We start from the raw sequence: 18,289 nt of genomic DNA, 5'->3' as shown, positions 1-18,289 counted from the left end.
GGCCCCCTGCTCGGGGCAGGAAAGACCGTTGGGGTCAAATAACCCAGTAAGGTGTGCGTCTAAATGTGATGTCTTCTGGGTCTCGTTCCTGGGCTGTTGGCGTAAACACAAGCCCTGGCAGATCTCAAAAGGAAGAAATCCCGTGATCCTTTTGTGACCGTAACCACCAGTCGCAGGAGTAGGACTCAATCAAGCTGTCCCCTAATCTGAAACTATTGCTCATTCATGCAACAACTGTGTCCCGCTGTGTTTTAAGACGAGCTATCCATGCTCCACAAGTCTTTCCATCGGTTCGGTCTAGGGAGCTCTAATGTGTAACGTTATGAAAGGGAAGATGGAGTTTGACTATCCAGGAGAGTTGCTGAGCACTCACACCAGCAAGGAGAAAGAGCCTTGTGGCTAGGTCACTGTACGGGGACACACATGGTCTGGTCTGCTTCTGTCACCGGCTACCTGGGACAAGTCCTTCAAGGTGTCTACACACCACCGCCTGGGCATGCTACCGAAAAACATGTCCTACTCCATGTGCATCCAGGCCTACAAATTGTGGGAGTAGATGGCTTGGTGGGATGATCAGGGTTGGATGACGTGACCCATGGAGGTTTCTTCCAACCCGGCTTCCCTATGATTTCTGTGATGAACAAGCTTTTGATGCAGAGCATTCCTCTTTAGGGGCCTGCATTGCCCTGAATTAAAAGCTGGTCGAGGTCTGTCACAGTCTTGTGGTTGGCTCAATGATACCACCCACAGAAAGTCTCGTATTTCCAATAGCTAATGCAATTATTGACTAACTCCTTGGGAGGAATCCATTGAGTTTGATGAATCCTATTGATTGCTCCTGTTTGAAATACCTCCTTTGCATAAGGTTTTTCATCTTTAGAGGATCTTGAGTTTTCATTTTGTTTTTCCTTAAATCTTCCAATATGGTTCATGACTTTGAGATCTTTAAAGATTTAGTTGTAGTTGTAAAGCAAACCATAAAATTTGTGAGCCAGTGAACTTTATAAACCTATAGTGCAGCCAGGGTATTTGTGCATGATGCTTATTACTTAAAAGCAGTCGCAAAATGAGTCTTCTTCTGAAATGTAATGTGGAAAATGGTCTTCTGATTTTATCCACAGTAGCTTTCTTTCATGGGGCTGTCGGAGGTGTGTTCAGATTATGGTTAATGTCATTAGTGTTAGGAGGTTTAAAGTGTGTCGAGAGTGGAAAATGTTAGTAAATCTTGTTTTACAGCTTAAAGAGACACTGCCAAGACAAAAATTGTGTTTAAAAATATTATCTTCTTGTGGCCAGTAGTAACACTTTGGTTTATTGAGACAGACATGACTGTAAAAATCCATCTATGTTTCACCTTTCGTACTATTTCTTTACTTTGTGTGTCACCTTCAAACTGGGTCATGAAAGGAGGCGGCACTTCTTGTTAGTCTTGGCTGTATGCTTTTGCAGGCACTGTAACGTGGTCCTCTTTGGGATCGCAGCTCCACAGGGCAAAAAGGATCCAAGGCTGACTTGATTGCAGTGGCTAGGTACCGTCCAAGCAAAGGCTTTTTACCTTGGTGGAGAGAATCATAACAAGAACCAGTGGGTGGAAGTAAAATCTAGACTATTTCAATATGAAATGAGGTACAAACATAAAGGGGGATAATTTAACCACTGGAATAAACTACCAAGCCAAGTGGTAGATTCTTCATCTGCTCATGCCTTTAAATCAACACAGGCTGCCTTTCTGGAAGAGGTGCTTTAGCTAAGCACTGCGATTGGGCTCACTGTACAAGCGCCCAGTTGAAATTTGCCTGTGATGTGCTGGAGGTCGGATTAAGTAACCTCATGATCCCAAAAGCCTTGAACTGTGTATCTATGGAGAGTAAAAGGGGGCAGGATTTACGTTTTTTAGAAGTAAGCAAAGTCAGAAACTTTCTTTTTAAAGAAATATACTTAAAAAAAAAAAAAAAAAAGTGCGTTTTTAAAAATGTTCCTAGCATCATTTCTTTTGGTGTTAGCATTCATAAAATCCAATTTTAAACCTGACTCCCTCCATTCGTGTCTAATGGACACTGGGGAGTGTCTAATGGACACTCCCCATTTTATACACCTGTCATAGTCTTTCTGGGCTCGTGAACAACCCAGTCATTTAAAAACACCTGGGAAGCCCGGTGGCTATCCTGGGAAGTGTTGTGGCTTTGCTGTTGGCACTTGAATGGGTGCCCCCTTTGCAGCTGACCTGGAAAAACAAGTCCAGATGGCATTTAGTTTTTTGCCTAAATTACCTTTGAGTCCCCAAAGCATAAAGATCACCGTAAGTTGTGCCCTCTTTGAAGCCCCAGTCACTTTCCCACCACTTTCATGTTTCCAGGAAGGGACTCTGGCTATTAAAATGGAGAAGTAAGAGAAGAGCGCCATGGTGGCAGGTCAGCCATTGTAGCTCCTCCTGCCATTTTTCCTGTTCTACGCCCTCCTCCTCTCCCTGTCCCAAGTCTGACTAGTGTTTACAATGACCTATTGCCTCCGTTTAATAAATTATGTGGTTAATTGCCTTGCAGAGTTCACATCTCCAGTGAACAGTGGAAGTACTGAAACAGTCTTCAGCTGTTTAGTGCTCTTCATATAAAGTCTTGTAGCAAATGCTTTATTGGCAGTGAATTTAGGGTCAACCTCTTGCCTCACAGACCTCGATGCTCAATATCTCCATAAGAATTCAGTGCCTGATCTGAACACCAGTGAAAGCAACTGAAAGATGCCTCTCAATCTGGTGGGGTTTGGATTTAAGGCTAAAAGGGGCCATTGGCCTATCTAGTCTGACATCCTGTATAACAGAGCACCACATTTCATCTAGTCCAATGGTTTTATTCATACTAAAGTATTACAGGATGTTCAGCTTTGTGCAACAAGCAGGGAACAGGGGAGGCGACCCCTCCAATGGATCCAGTCCCTATGTGCCCTTTCCTCCCAATACCTGGTGCTCTTAAACCTCAATTACTGCCACCTCTCCAGTGCACCCGGTCTTTCCCCCATCCAGTCTATCCCAAGTAATATCATCAGACTGTCTACCCTTCTGGTACATCAGGACCACTCCAATATTGCCAGTGAGTGGTGCATCTCCGTAATGGGTGAGCGTTGTGGCACCACAGCAGCCAGATGTCCTGCCTGCATCATTACATGCCATCTCACTAGGAGGTAGTGAAGCACTGGAACTGAGGTTGTGGACTCTCCATCCTTGGATGTTTTTAAGGCCTGCCTGGACAAAGCCTTGGGTCAGATGATCTAGTTGGTGATGATCTAGTTGGACTAGGTGACCTCCTGAGGTCATTTTTAACCAATATTTTCTATGATTTTTGCCATGTTCTCTTCTAGGTACCGAGGCAAAACCTACCGGGCGACGGTCAAGATCGTAAGGACGTCTGATCAGGTGGCAGATTTCTGCCGAAGGGTCTGTGCCAAGCTGGAGTGTTGTCCCAACCTGTTCAGCCCTGTGCTTGTAGCTGAAATCTGCCCCGAGAACTGTTCTATTCACACCAAAACCAAATACAGTGAGTAATAGCTTATGTGCTGCTCTGTCACAACTAGGAGCTGGAGCATTGCAGGGATGATCGTGGGCCAGGCAAAAAAAACCATGCTTAGCATCATGCACTAGTGCTGGAGTGATGTAGCCATGATGGTCCAGGACATGTGAGATTTTTGGGAAAGGGCAATATCTTTTATTGAACCACTGTATAGTTGGGACTTAGACAAGCTGTTGGGCATGAGGCCCCCTTTCTAATCCCGGTGGGAATTGTTGCGAACAAGAACATGGACACCCAGGATGCTTTTGTGTGGAGTGTGGTGGTTGGGGCTCTTCACCCTCATGTACTGGACCCAAGTTACATAGTTATGCTGCACTTAGCCAGACCCATCATGGGAGATCAGATCACTGAGTGCAGTCCTTCATGATCTGAGATGCAAAGACCTGCTCCAGTGATCATTGTGTTTGCTTATTTCCAACCACTCTGGTTTTCTGCCTGCCAGAGGATATCCATTGTAGCATCTTTTCTTCCCCAACTGTGATCCCCTGTTACATTTGGAAGATGCTCTAGCGTTGATTACAGCACTGTATGTGCTGTAATCTTGTGGTCTCTGTAGTATCAGGGAATTAGTTCCACTAACATGCACATAATTTGGCGTAACCTGCAGTTTGCCTAAATGTAAAAGACAATAGTACCTGGAGCACATCACTGTCTGTCAGTGAGCCAGCTTCCTATTTGTTGCACCACTATCGATCTGTAATGTGTCTGTGGCTCTGGACTTATGCCTCTGTAAGTGTAGCTTCGGTAGACATAGTTGATATTAAGGGAAGCACTTGCTCAATGTTAAGTGCACACTTCATCCCACCCAAGTCCATGGTGGTGAATAGTGAGAAACTGCTGAATTGGGGCCTGATGGTGGAATTGGGTTTCATTGAGCCATCAAGAGGGATGAGTGATGCAAGGCCAGAAAGAGCAAAGCAAAGGGAGCTGGTTTTGTGGCTTAGGGTAGGATTGTCAGAGATGGTCAGGAGAAACATTTCACCCAGCCCACAGGGGAGGCTCCAAGAGGGGCCAGGAATCTGGCATTGGGGTTACAGGGGGTAGGGCATGCCACCAAATTTTCAGCTACAAAGCCTAGCCAAGGATATGGGGCAGCAGCGAACAGGGATGAGCAGTATCTGTGTTAACCCCTGCGCTTCTACTCATCTTGCTGCTGCTGGGTCCAGATCCTGTCTGGGTGCCCAGGTGAGTTTGACACAAGTGGCTTAAGGAGGTCATTTCCTCCAATGAAAAATGGAAAATGCAGATGTGCCTTGGAGGCAGGAACCAGAGCTTTAAATCAGGTAACTTGCCTTTACTATGTCAGGTAAGCGTTACCTGTACTGATTGTGTGGGGTGGGTATACAGCCTGCCAGGGTCCATTGCTGACTGAACAGCTACTTGGGCCTTAACATAATCTTCAGCAGAGACGACTGCCTCTATTTCCTGTTGTAGCTTCACCTCATTAAAAGTTCGGTCCTGGAATTGCCCTGCTATTAATTCCTTGTATGTTGGGTCAAATCCTGCAATCTGCATTTAGTTCTCAGGCAGGCAAAATTCGCAGGCACTTGAATGGAGGTTTTGCTTACCTAAGCCAGTCTGAAGTGCTGCGTCAGGAGTGCAGGATTTAACCTGTAGTGAATAGAAGAAATGCTTGTACATCGTAATAGCTCTGTCCCTTCGGTCAGTAGTCCAGGATGACATCCGCTCTTTCGTTCTGCATGGGGACGTTCACTGCAGATCGGGTTATTTTAAAGGTCTTTATGAAAACCACTGTTCAGCAGGAGCCTAACATGTAGGATCTATAGCATAGAGTAAGCCAAGGCTTCAGTTTCTTGGCAATTATGTTTTTAATGTGTTAGGTTTTTATTCCCCCTCTAGCCTATTATTATGGGAAGAGGAAAAAAATCATTAAGCCACCAATTGGGGAAAACAACAACTTGAAGAGCGGACACATCAAGCCAGCAAGGCGCAGGAAAAGACGAAAATCCATTTTTGTGCAGAAGAAGAGGAGGTCATCGACTGCTGATTTTAACACTGCAGGGTCTGCAGAGGTACATGCTGGAGTTGGCTCTTTTGCTATGTCTTAAAGCATCCTGTAGTGTATGGCACTGACTTTAAAAAAGAAATACATTTTTCAAATGAGCACCTTGATGCTTTCTTCTGTCTTGCTTCTTCCATAAACCCCCCCCACTTAAGACTCTCCCTTGCTGTGTTGCCAGCAAAAAATGTGACAGTGGTTAGGCATCTCTTGTGCTGAGATCACTGCCTGCCCTGTGGACTGATACAGCCTTACTGATTCCTTGTCTGTCTGAGGCCACTGTTTTGGGCAGCGATGGGCTTTTTGTTCGCACAGCCCCTTGCACAGTGGGGTGTCCCAGTCCACGACTAAGGCTGCTAGGTGCTATGGCAATACACGTAGCAAGAAACTATAAATGGAGAGTGGGCATTTATAGGTTGCTCTTGAGGCAGCGTGAATTTTAGTGCTGGTCTAATTAATTGTCATTTAGTTTAATATCTAAAGATACTCTAGGAGTTCTCATGCTGCACATTGTGCCATCCGAAGTCTTATTCCTTCAGAGACATAAATGTTGTCTGTGCACCAACTTTCACTGGTTTAGTTTAACTGCTCTGATGTGGCCACTCATTTTGATTTCGTTTGAGCTTGAGTTAGTTTGAACCTGCTTCTAACTGACTTAAGCCAGCCCAAGTAAACCTCTTAGAAGCCAAAATGAGAGCATCACCCAGGCCTTTGAACAGATTTGACTAAGCCAGTTGTAAGTCATGCTTTGACTCAAGGCTATATGACACAGCACGAGGATAAGATTTTATGAACATGCTTAGCTTTAGACATATGTAGCCTCTTTGAACCCAGGGGGACCATGTGTATGAGTAAAGCTTAGCGCATATTCAAGGTCTCATCTACACGTAAGAGTTTGGGGGGGTCTAACTCTGTCAGGTAGGGTGTCAAAGCTTTTCACACCCTACCTGACGCAAAGAACTACCGAGTGAATTCTCGCCCACCCCATGGCCATCTGTTTTAACTCAATTGTTCAGCCCAGATGCAGGAATGCTTGAGTGAAAGCCTATGTGCTGGGTTATAGAAGAGCTCAGACAGCTGCTTGTAATGCTAATTATATTAGGAATGCCAAAGATCATCAGCACGTGTTGAAACTCTGCTGAAGCCGAGAGAAGGTAAAAACAAACCAAAACACCAGAAATGCAAGACTCATCGGTTTCATTTTTTCTAATCGGTTTCACTTTCCAGGTCTCCTGCCCCGGTGCGGTGCTGCGGGGCTCGAGGTACACTCGCTGCAAAGCAACGTTCGTCTCAAAACAAGAGATGGTTTTAATTGATACGAGAGTGGAAAAAATTGTTTTGCTCTAAAGTGTTGTAACAGAATCTAAATATGGGGCTCAAGCGACATGCCACTGTGATAAGCGCGGTGTAACTCAGTTGAAGCTACCGGTGTGACTCAATATTGAACTTGATGGGCGAATAGAAGTTGATCCGATGGCTCTTAATGTGCAGCAGGAAATGTGCAGTTGTGTTAAATCCTGTGTCACAATGGTGTTTCTGTACCTATGTCACCATAGGAAAGTGAAGAGGAGGAGCCAGATGCTATGGAAGATGAGACCGGGAGTGAAGAAACCAGCTCTGAACTACGTGATGACCAGACAGACACCTCCTCGGCCGAGGTCCCGTCAGCCAGACCAAGGAGAGCCATGACATTACGAAGCAGCACCGAGTCGGACAGGCCTCCTCCCATTGAGAGAGCGAGAAGGAGCCGGAAAACACCGTCTCTCTCATACAGCGAACAGGAGAAGTGCACTCAAGTCAAGGAAGTGAGTCTTCTAGCAAACTACTTCGTTCCCATTTAACAGCAATATTTTTTTCCATTGACATGACTTTAGATGTTGAGTACTAGCCATCTGAAGAGAGCACTACGTGCTTCACAGATGAGTAGTTTTGAGTGTAGTGCCCTTTTCTTTACAAATGCTTTGGGTCTTGCAGGAAATAAAGCAAGAGGAGGAAGAGAAACTCATTCTGGACAGCAACCCATTGGAGTGGACAGTGACTGACGTGGTGAGGTTTATCAAACTGACAGACTGCGCTCCCCTAGCCAAGATATTTCAGGAACAGGTAGACTGCTTCACCTTGCTTTTTTTTTTTTTTTTTTTTTTTTTTTAGTGGCGGCTGGGTATTCACATGCTTATTCACATCACAGGAGTCTGTGAAATAGAGGAAGACTTGCATCTTTCCCGTTTATTAAGGATAAAATTCATCCATCAGCAGGGCATCAGTGTGAGGCCCAGACACCACCATTTACATCCTATGCAAGTCTTCAACAGGAGGCTTACGTGGCACTTAGTTGGTACAGGGTCATGTACTGGCGCCTCTGCACAAGGGGATATTATTTCACCGTAATGAGATTATAGTTCTGGACCATGAAACAAAAGATCTAGGTTCCCGTCTGAGCTCTGTCACTGAGGGCATGCACAGACAAAATACTTACACCACTGAAAGACAGCCCATGAATGAATAAAACTGGGTAAACTACTGCGGGTTAACTTCACTTACTGCAGTTTAGGAGTGGACAGTTGAAACAAAGGTGAATTTCCTTGAAAAGGTATTTAGGCACCTGCTTCCACTGTAAGCAGTGGCAGTCAGGTGTTTACGTGTCTTGGAGAATCTGGCCCCTAATTCTTTTGGAGCCGTGGAAAGCGTCCCTGTTTCAGAAGGCGCCAAGTGCTTCTAATTAAGACAAAGCAGCGTGCAGGAGCTCAGCATTTCTGGAGATCAAACAAATAGTGCCTTTCATCTCAAAGCAGCATGGGCACTTATAATTATATGTAATCCGTCATTTCTCCACTAATAACATTTACCACTATCCAGTTCAGAATGAAGGGGCATCACAAGGACATCAGTCATTAGCCAGCCAAGAACGTTGCCAGGACATGAAAGCTAAGACTGACTCTTACCAAAAATGTTGTGGGATCTTTAATTAGCCAAAGCCATCAATGCTTTGGCCTTGCTTATTACCTGCCAGGCAGCTCCTGGTGCTCTCAGGCTACGGGTTGTTTCAAAGAGAGCACCCTCAAGTAGGATCTCGTAATCAGAGGAGCACTTACCATGTGTATTGACTGTGTTTAGGGAGTTCTTGAGGACTTGATTATGACATTAATGATTCTCACTGACACACTTTTGATTCACCTGTTTTTCCTCATGATGGATCATATCTCTCTTATTTATGTTTCAGTCTGTCTCTTTAAAGAATTGGTCTCCTAATTAACTAGTGGCACCAAGGAAGGAATATGGTAGAAACAGCCCAAAAGTCTCATCCGTGGGATGTTGGGGTCCCTGCTCCTAAGAGTCAGGAACCCACATAGTTTGCATTCGGGGTGTTCGAGAGAACTCTGTAAAGAGCTGTAGAAACATCCCACAGGTGGCTCCAATCCAAACGAGGAAGCACGAGTTGGTATTATTGCTGTAATGAATTTTCACTCCGTCCTCACAGCTATTTGGGCTGTGGACAGGCGGCGACCGCACAAATAGCCCTGCTCTTAGCCGCTGGAGAGGCTCAAGACTGAATGGGGCATGATTTGAACTGGTGTATTACTTCTTCCAGATTACGGGCCAAAGCAGTGTAGTTAAAGAGGAGGATGGCCCAGTGGTGAAAGCCTAGAGCAGGACTGAATTTCTAGGTTTAGCTCCTTCCCATACCTGACCTAATGCCCCTCTATGCCTCAATTCCCCCTCTGTAAAATAGTGGTAGTTGTGCTCCCCTCTCTTGCTCCTCTGTCTGTGTAGAGTGTGAGCTGTCTGGAGCAGGGCCCTATGTGTCTAGCTCAGTCAAGCTTTTTGGGGGCCCCTAGCTAGGTGCTACTGAAACAAATACTAATACAAGTGCCTGGCTGTCACCCCTTACAGTACTCCAGCGCTACTCAGAATGGTTGTCACCCAGTCTTAGATGCACCAAAGCCAAACCTCTTGTCCCTGCTTTTTCCTGCTCAGCCTTTCTCAACCAAGAGCAACCACGTGTTATTTGTTTCCTCCCAGGACATTGACGGCCAGGCGCTTCTGCTGCTGACCCTGCCGACGGTGCAAGAATGCATGGAGCTGAAACTCGGCCCAGCCATCAAGTTGTGCCACCAGATTGAGCGAGTAAAAGTTGCTTTCTATGCACAATATGCCAACTGACTCTGCCGCTCCATGCATTGCCTTTTGGGCTTTTCTCACTGGTTTTCAAACGTTACAGCTCATTTGGGTTTTTCCCCGCCTCGTGCTCGTAAGCCTGTGGAAGCCGAAACACTGAGAAGCTCTCTGTAAAAAACAAAACAAAAAAAACCCCAACAACAAAAAACCCCCCATACAATCTGAATGAGTATTTCCAGATTTGTGAAGCACATTGATATATCTCTGGCATTTCTTCTTGGGAGCCTGTCCGCACACGCAGTATTGTAGTGTAGCAAGGCTGTAAGAGAGCAGAAGGTTTGTCGTCTTTTTTTTTTTTTAATGAAAGAGAAAATAAAACAAGTTTTCCTACAACCGGGAAACACATTCCATAGGGGATAACGTTCAAACACTCCCAGCCGATTATGGTGTGTCTAGGCCAATTTCTGGACATAAATGATCCCTGTCATGAACTGACACACTTCTTTCATATTGAAATGTGAGTGATCATTTTTAGTGATCCACGGTTTACTGCAGATTTGATCGTAATGATCAATGTGCTTTATTCAGGCCTGCAAAGAAAGCATTAGAGCAGTGATATGCCGTGTAATGTCTTAGCAAGCAGTTGATAAAGGGGAATCCCAGCTGTGCTCTCCGCAGAGTATCAGAAAACAATTCAATGAACTTCAAGGGGTACAGCAAAAGGTCGTGCCCGGTAACGCTTCCCAAACCCGGTAGAGTTATGTACAATATTCTGATTATCTCTGTGATTGGACCTGTACAGTTCTTCATTCTTGTAATGGAACATGCATGAAATATTTTATACTAAAGCCCATTCAATTATCTCCAAGTAACGTTAAAGGTCTGATGGTGGACGCCTACACGCAGGGAATTCAGGTGGAAGGATGAGACTTTGGAGTAAGTTCTGATCTAGGCTGAACCTGGTTAAATCCACTGAGGGCAACTGAATCTCCTGGGTTGACTTTGGTGTAAAAAAGATCAGAAAATGTTCCGCAAAGGATCTGCATTGTTTTACACCAGCTGTGGATTTAGCCTAGCACACCCTTTTGTTCCTGAGCATACAAAGAGCCAGATTCACCAGATGCCCTGTGCCACTGTCCCTGGTTAAGCTGGATTTGCACTGTTTAGTGTCAATGGAGACATGCGAAGCATCTGAGAGGCACCAGGTAGCCTGGCCCAGAGCGTCCATGTGGCCGTGTTAAGGAGCTGTGCGAAATGCGTGGACTTTGGCTCAGCATGGCTCGTGATAGGAATCAAAACGAAGCCCATTGAAGTCAGTGGTGTTATACCCTCCTAATAACCCTGGCCTGAGCAAGAACAGAAGCTGAGTTTTATTTCGAAGATGAGTTTCAAGTGGAGATCCCCGAAAAGGCAAACTCGGTGGTTGTGGCTAAGTTTTTTCCTAGCTTCAGAGGAAATCACGGACTTTCTTTTTTTGTTTTTGCATGGTTTCCCCTGAAACTATAAATAGACCTGTGATCTGCAACTTCAGTGAACTCGGAGTTTTGGATTTGTTACAGAAAGCTAGCGTAGCCTTGTCAGGATGCCAGGTCAGAGTCTCCAGGGACCCCTCCTAATGTGAGACGTGGTTTTTTTTGTTTTTTTACCCTGAAGTCTACATGTCTTTGCTGTTGCCCAGTTAGCTCAGAGCTTGAATGTTACTTCAACAGAATCTGTTGGTTTCAATGCCTTTTTCTTACCCCCGCTTTTTAATAAGCCGTTTTGCTTGTGTTCACTCTCTCATTGCCCACTGACTTGGGTCTGATAATCCTGCAGACTGGATGTGCTCAGCTAAACAACTGGGCATTCGCAGATTAGAGCTGGTTGGTTCTGTCACAGCCGTTTTCTTCTTGACGACTCTGTTAATTGTGTGGATTATTGGTGCTGTATAATGCTTCTGAAATACCCTTTACAGACTCTGGTGGACCAGAATTCACTTCAGAGAATACTTTATGCAAGGATCGATTCAGGGGACCGTAAAGCTTTGCAAGGCATCTTTATAAAGTGCCGCTATAACAGCAGGTTGCCTGGTTGAGTCTACGTCTAACGAATTGCCTTCTTCTGACATTTTGAATACAGATTCAATATGAGTTGCTGCAGGTTAGACCAGGTCCCACAATACGTCTGTTGGCTTTGGTAAAACTCCTATACGTCTTTTGTTCACAAGATTTTAGTAGCAAGATTTAAATGATCTTTATTTAAAGGAAGGGAATAAAGCGGCTGCTCCTGTCCTGAGGCTTTTGTTTCACCAGAAAACAAATGATTAAGGGTTAAGTTGTCCTTTGAGACAGCGGGCAGTGGGTTTTGTATTGGCAATCCTATGGGGTGTTTAACAGCATGCTAAATCACTGCAGTTGTGCTGATGATTTTTGGCGAACCCTTCAAGATGCCAGTGAGTTTAAATGCCCGCCTTCCCATTTAAAATTTCCCCCAGAAGAGCTCAGCTTGTCTTCTCTAGTCCAGTGGACATCAGGGCGCCTGCTACTCTCCCTGGCAACTTCCACCCAGTCACTGTCCTAAATTAAAGCAGCTCATGGGTTGTTCATCTATAGACACGTCTCCAAGACACTGTATGCTCCTAAAGAAATGCTAGAATCGGCCCAGACACTGGGGCCTGGTAAGGGAAATGGAAAAGGTGCTGAGCATGTCTGCCTGGCCCCGAGGTGGCTGTGCCCTGACGCAGGTTCAGGTCTCTGCAGGGCAGATCCGTCTGCCTTCTGCTCCTCCGACGCTCGCCGGATAATCTGGCCCAGAGGTCATCAAGGCAATTGAATGCGTCTGAGGGTCCTGTTACTTTCTCAACATGGGTAATCATCATTTTGGTGCCACCGAAATACTTGTGGAAGACTGAACCGGAGTGCACATGGCTGTCTGCTTTGTATTCAGGGCCATCTCCATGCTCAGTTTTGACGTTGCAAAGGGGGCATACAGCTTTGGGCAGTGATATGCAACCTCATGGAAATAACAAGCGGAGCTCTTACTGATTGTTTTTTCCTTCTATTAACAAGAATCAGAAAGGTTAATCATGTTTAAAACCACAGCTAGCAAAAAAAAAAAAAAAAACAACAAAAAAACCGCTTTGACTGTAGCTTATGCAGACTGTAAAGCTCTCCAGGCTTTTGTTCCCCCCTCCCTCTGTTTTTTTTTTTTCTTTCTTTTTTTAAATATCCCTTCATTTATTTTTCTCTGTTCCTTTTGGAGAGCTGTGACCTCAAGTCTTTATTCTAAAATTACCTTGAATTGGCCTCAGTGGCAAATGCTTTATTATAGTGACACCTAAAATAGCGAGTGGGAAGGGATCAAAGAGATGCAGTCTGCTGTTCTAATTGCCTTCCAGAGAAGTAGCGCTGAATCTCCTACCCAATTTTTTTTATGTAAAAGAAAACTGTATGGCAGGCAGTTAAATTGAACAATGTGCTCACATTGTCACTTAAAGATTCAAGCCGAGATCAGAACAAACTGAACGCTCCTTCTGGCGCATAATCCCAGATCCAGAAAATTAACAAGATTTTAGAATAATGCATTTCTAAGGAGACGTTTGAAACACACAACTCATTAGGGTGCAATGCTGATATACTTTGCTATGTAAAAAAAAAAAAAAAAAAAAAGGATTGGGGAAAAGAAGCATTTTTATTTGATGTGTATGGAGTCAAATTCAGAGCTGGGATAATAAGGAACAGACTCCCATCATATTCAGGCAGCTGCGTCTTGTTACATCACTTCTGGATTTGGTCCTGAGAGTAGGGGCAAGATAAATGACGGCGCGTTTTCTTTCTCTCCAGGATGGAAAGGTTCAGGGTATGAAATTATTGTGGCCAAAGCTAGAACCGTTGTTGCCTACCAGCAAGGCTTTTTTTCCTTCTGGCCAAGGAACAGGATGGTCATCTCTCTGCCACAGTCCTTGAGGCTGACCCAGAGCTGGGATGGGCACCCCAGGGTACTTGCTCATCCTGCTGCGATGAGCTGAATTAGTGCATTCAAGTCAGTGCTGTGCTTGGCCCATTCAGGTAGACCAACAGCAGCTCTGCACCATTTTGGTGTCCCCTTGGAGGAATCCAGCTTCTGAGATGTAGGCCTGGAGCTCTATTTTGTGGAGTTTTTACTAAGCTATTTAAAATGCTCTGCACCAGGCATGTCCGTGGTCCTGTGCTGCTAAGCACCTACCTCCTTCCGCCAGCTTAGATCAACTATTAGAACCGGAAGGAGAAGTTTCCATCCCCTCGGGGTAAATTCAGCTCCTGTTTCCCTCCACTATCGACCGGGTGAGAACCTGTCCTCCTCCTCTCCTATACACTTCCCTGCTCCGGCATGAGATTTCTTCCTCTTGCTCTCTCCATATTCCAGGCATTTCCCACATGCTCCCCACCGTCCATCACCTGGGCACCTACTCTTCACCATTCAGCTCGTTAGCTGTAAGCAAAAACTCTGGCCACTGTCACCTCTGATGGGCATCATGGCTTTCAAGCATTGATGTCTGGTTCCTCTGACATATGGCTTCCGGGAGCTGAATTTGAGCTTTATTGGACAGGTACTGGTGCCTGAAGGACTCCCCCAGCAAGCTGCAAGCTACCTCCTGAGGGTGCTGAATGCTGTCTGAAATCGATGGAAATGGTTGGCATTCAGTCTCTCTAGTGAGGATCATTCCAGGACCTGGCTGTCGTTGAGATTGGTGTCGGACATGCCGCGATACTGTCTGCGACGTACTGTCGAGACACTGATGTGCAAAGGTATTTAGGATTAACAGAAACGCCGAAGCAAGTACAGCCGGGGGAGAGAGGCACTGAACTCGCCTGACATCTGTCTCGTTGCAATTTGCATTTATTCTGAAACGACTTTGGATCCGAAAGTCGGCAAACCTGACACGAGCTCTTTCAAAGCCAGCTGGCCCCGTCAGTCAGTATTTACTCACCGAAAAAAAGCAAGGCTTGTTGTTTTCTGAGCCTTTTCATTGACTTCAGCAGGAGCTCCAGGTGTATAGCACTTCGCTTAATTTTTTTTTTTTTTTTTTTTTTTTTTAAGTCAGGTCACTTACCATTATAATTTCCTGGAGTTCAGAAATGTCAGGGCATTTCAAATGTTCTTTGTTTCTCAAGGCAGCAAGCTCGGAAAAAAATGTGGAGCGTGTTTTTCTTTGCAGATAAAACTCAAGTGCTGAAGGAAAAGGAAATGCACACTAGTACTGAGCACCATAAAAGCCAGCTTTATTATGTGTGGGTTAAAGTAGTCTCAAGATCTCCATTTTAGGGCTGAGATGCTTTGCTGCTTAGTGCAAAGCTTGGTCTCATGCATCTAATCCCCCAAGCCAAGAAATATGCTTTCCATGATCAGCAAAATGCCTTAAGCACTAGGATTTTATATGATTTTTTAAATATATAGCAATGGATTTTTTTAAATTCATATTCACCCTTTTTTTTTTTTTTTTCCCCCATACCATTCAGCAAAGTAGCTGCCCTACTAGAAAAGGAGCCTTTGTTATTCACAAAGGACTTGGTTCAAAGCCAGATGAAATCAGTGGAAAGAATGGGCTTTGGAAACAGGTGAATTTCTCCTGTCATTTAGAAGATAATTAATTAACTCAAGGATTAAAGACTGGATTCCCAGCATTGGCCTTTGCAGTCTTGGAGTCCTTAAATTTCACCTCTCACGCAGGAGAAGTGTTTTTGGGTTTTGTAGGGACTTAGTGCCATTCAGCAGAGCACACGTTGCAGGAGAAGCAAAATGTTACCATTGTACCGCTGCATAAGAAGGCCTCCCATGGTTTATCCTTTACACAATTAATTCCCATCTTGCATTTAAAATGTCAGTAACATCTCACTCCACAGAGATGAAATTCCTACAGTTCAGCATGCTCCTCTCATGCTCTTACACCCCTCGTTGTGCTAGTTTCCAGCCCGCTCCTTTAACGCTCTGTTACTTCCTCCTGGACAGGTGCTTCATATATGCATATATGCCTCCTGTCGTGATGCTGTACCACGTCCCAGTTAAATCAGTGGGGGGACAAGCCATGGAGGGAATATGCAACCACACTTTTGATATTTCACTGCTAAATCCAGAAATCGGTAGTTCACGTGGGGTCCTCCCAAAGCCCAAGCTGCCACTGAAGTCAGTGGGAGCGTCGCTTGAACAGCATCCCAATCCATAGCAACCCGTTCTGCTTCTACACTTAAGTGAAAACTGCCTCTGTGGTACCATCCCCTGAGGCTGCTCTACATGCACGTGGTGGGGAAGGTAGCAGAGTACCGGGGGGGGAAGCTAGTAGTGCAGCTGTCCCCACCTCCGCCCAGTTACTTCTGCATTGGTGTGCAAGCGGAAAGTTAGTGGCGCTCCTGCTGAGTGGTTATCTGTTACAGACAGAGCCACAGCTTCATGTTTCCACGTATCCCTCCACGACCCTCAAGGCTATGTATGGAAGGCTGGAGGAAGACTTCAGGGAAGAGGAAGAAAAAGGGTTTAGGTAGAGCTGGCCCTGCGTAGAGGAAGTGTTTTAATTGCTGTCAAATCCCTAGAGCTCTGACAGGTGCCAGATGAAAGGAGAGGATGAAGCAGACCTCCGCTCAGGGTTAGACCCTCTGTCCATGGTTTCCAGATGCAGGCAGGTCCAAGTTTTCTCCACGGCAGCAGAGACTTGCTCCAATGGCAGCACACCCCGGAGGCCCTCCGGATGGATGGGAAGTAGGGGCTGCGGATGATTTTGTTCTTCCGTCCATGGGATCGAGGTCCGAATTCCTGTGGATCCCCTGGCTTGGAGGGGCCAGGCCAACCCTCCCCTTCACACCCTCTTGGCCTAAAGGGATGCTGCCTAGGGAATGCCACGAGAGGGTTTTCAGGCCTTCGATGGGATAGCATGATCTGGCTCAGGGCAAGGATTTCTAGATCAGCAAAATGCATACGCATAGGTTTTGAAACCTGAGTAGGTGCCCAACTCCCACTGAAATTGGGCCCCGAGGAGTCAATCCAGTTGCTGTTTAAGTCAATAGCAAGAGTCCCATTGACTTAGACATTGAATGAGGCCCGTAAGAATGCACTTAAAGCAACTAAGTACTCCCAAGGAAACCAGCAGGAGGATGTGCATGCCCTTAATGTTGGGAATATTTTGTTGGGTCAGCTTGAAACATGCACTAGATCTTGGAATATTTTCCCGCTTCTGCATAGATCTACTGCTACAAAAATGATTATGCGGATGGTTGAGAACTGTCCCTAGTGAGACTGTGAGCAGGATTACTAATCCTCCTGAGCATTGGACTGGATCTCTGATAAGACAGTTGGATAGAGGCAACTCTCAGGACGATCCTTGATAGAATCAACTTTTCCTTTAGCAAAATGGGAGAGGGGTGAGGAAAAAAAAATCTCATTTATACCCCACCCCCTTTATAACAGCTATAATACTGAGAAGTAGGATGACAGCCAGCCTCAAACCATTCATAGTTGCGTATGTTGGAAGTCTTTGGACCACTTTGCATTCCAGTTTGTATCAACGAAGCAGTTCAGATCTTGTGTATGTGTGTGTGTGTGTGTGTGTGTGTGTATATATAATATATATACACACACACCACCCTTTGTGCTACAGGAAAAAACAAACAAAATGCTGGTGTTTTTACTTTTTAAAACTCACAGGGCAAAGGGCATGTTATTAGTTTGCTGTAAGATTATATTCTGTATATATGTTTTCATGTAAATAAATGAAAATCTATATTCAGAGTTATATTTTAATTTTTATTCAAAAATGAAATCCCCTTTTTACTTGAAGAATTGTAAGCCACATTGTTAATAAAGGAATAATAAATTATGGCTTTCCTGCCTGGCTGGTGTTTTGTTTGCATGTGCGAGATTGTACCATGCGCTCTGGTTTTTTTCCTGAAGGAAGGAGCACAAGACGAGAGTGGCTTGAATTTCGTGCTGGTGCGAATGGTGGTTTAGCCCCATTCTGAATGATGCCAGGTGAGGATTGGGCCCAGCCTTTATAGCATGCCTCCAAAGGGAGCTTTGCTCTTCTAAGAGATAAGGTCCCTGCCTTTAACGCACAGTATAAAATTACAGTCCTGTAAGGCAGGTGTTTCTGTCTTGTCCGAGCTGTTCAGAGGGGAGATGCCTACCTGAACCAAGCCCTAATCGATTCGTAGCCACGACTTCAATACAAAGCACAGCAGTCCATGGTCACTTGAACAGCAGTGCTGGTGGGGACTTCTAGCTCGCAGCCGAGCAGTTGCAGCACTTGCCCAGGAAGGAGATGCCCCACATTTGAGGGACCTTTAGTCTGAGGTTCTCACTCCCCAGGAGAGTGGTATAAATGCTAGCTGGAGTCTGTTTTTGCTTAAATAATGACTGTCGAATGTCAAACACAAAGAGGCTAGAGAGACCGTGACGGGGCACGATGTGTAGTTCAGTGAGGAGGGCACTCAGGTGCGTAGGTGACCTTGGCTTCTGGTCCCCGCTGCCAGGACTCTGTGTTTTACCTATGACAGGCACTGATTAAAGACAAATAACTATGGACGAGCGGAGGGGTAGGGGGGAACTGGCTCAAAACGAGTAGGCTATGCCGCCACATTTCTTC

The 18,289-nt window shown here is 45.3% G+C and overlaps 1 protein-coding gene across 1 annotated transcript in view; it reads left to right on the top strand.

Annotated features, from left to right (window-relative positions):
* Positions 1–17,526, top strand: part of SFMBT2 (Scm like with four mbt domains 2) — a 165,811-nt gene extending 148,285 nt beyond the window's left edge. Inside the window, exons 17-21 of the mRNA XM_090041611.1 lie at positions 3,355–3,530; positions 5,424–5,596; positions 7,140–7,388; positions 7,558–7,686; positions 9,604–17,526. Of these exons, the coding sequence (XP_089897737.1) occupies positions 3,355–3,530; positions 5,424–5,596; positions 7,140–7,388; positions 7,558–7,686; positions 9,604–9,744 (868 nt within the window). The 3' untranslated portion in view covers positions 9,745–17,526. The remainder of the gene's footprint in view (positions 1–3,354; positions 3,531–5,423; positions 5,597–7,139; positions 7,389–7,557; positions 7,687–9,603) is intronic.
* The last annotated feature ends 763 nt before the right edge of the window (positions 17,527–18,289 follow it).

The sequence above is a fragment of the Crocodylus siamensis genome, chromosome 4, assembly GCF_052110815.1.
Source record: "Crocodylus siamensis isolate JL-2025a chromosome 4, ASM5211081v1, whole genome shotgun sequence".
NCBI classification, from domain to species: domain Eukaryota; kingdom Metazoa; phylum Chordata; order Crocodylia; family Crocodylidae; genus Crocodylus; species Crocodylus siamensis.
Note: the sequence above shows the minus strand (reverse complement) of the source record. Positions and strands in the feature narration are given on the sequence as shown.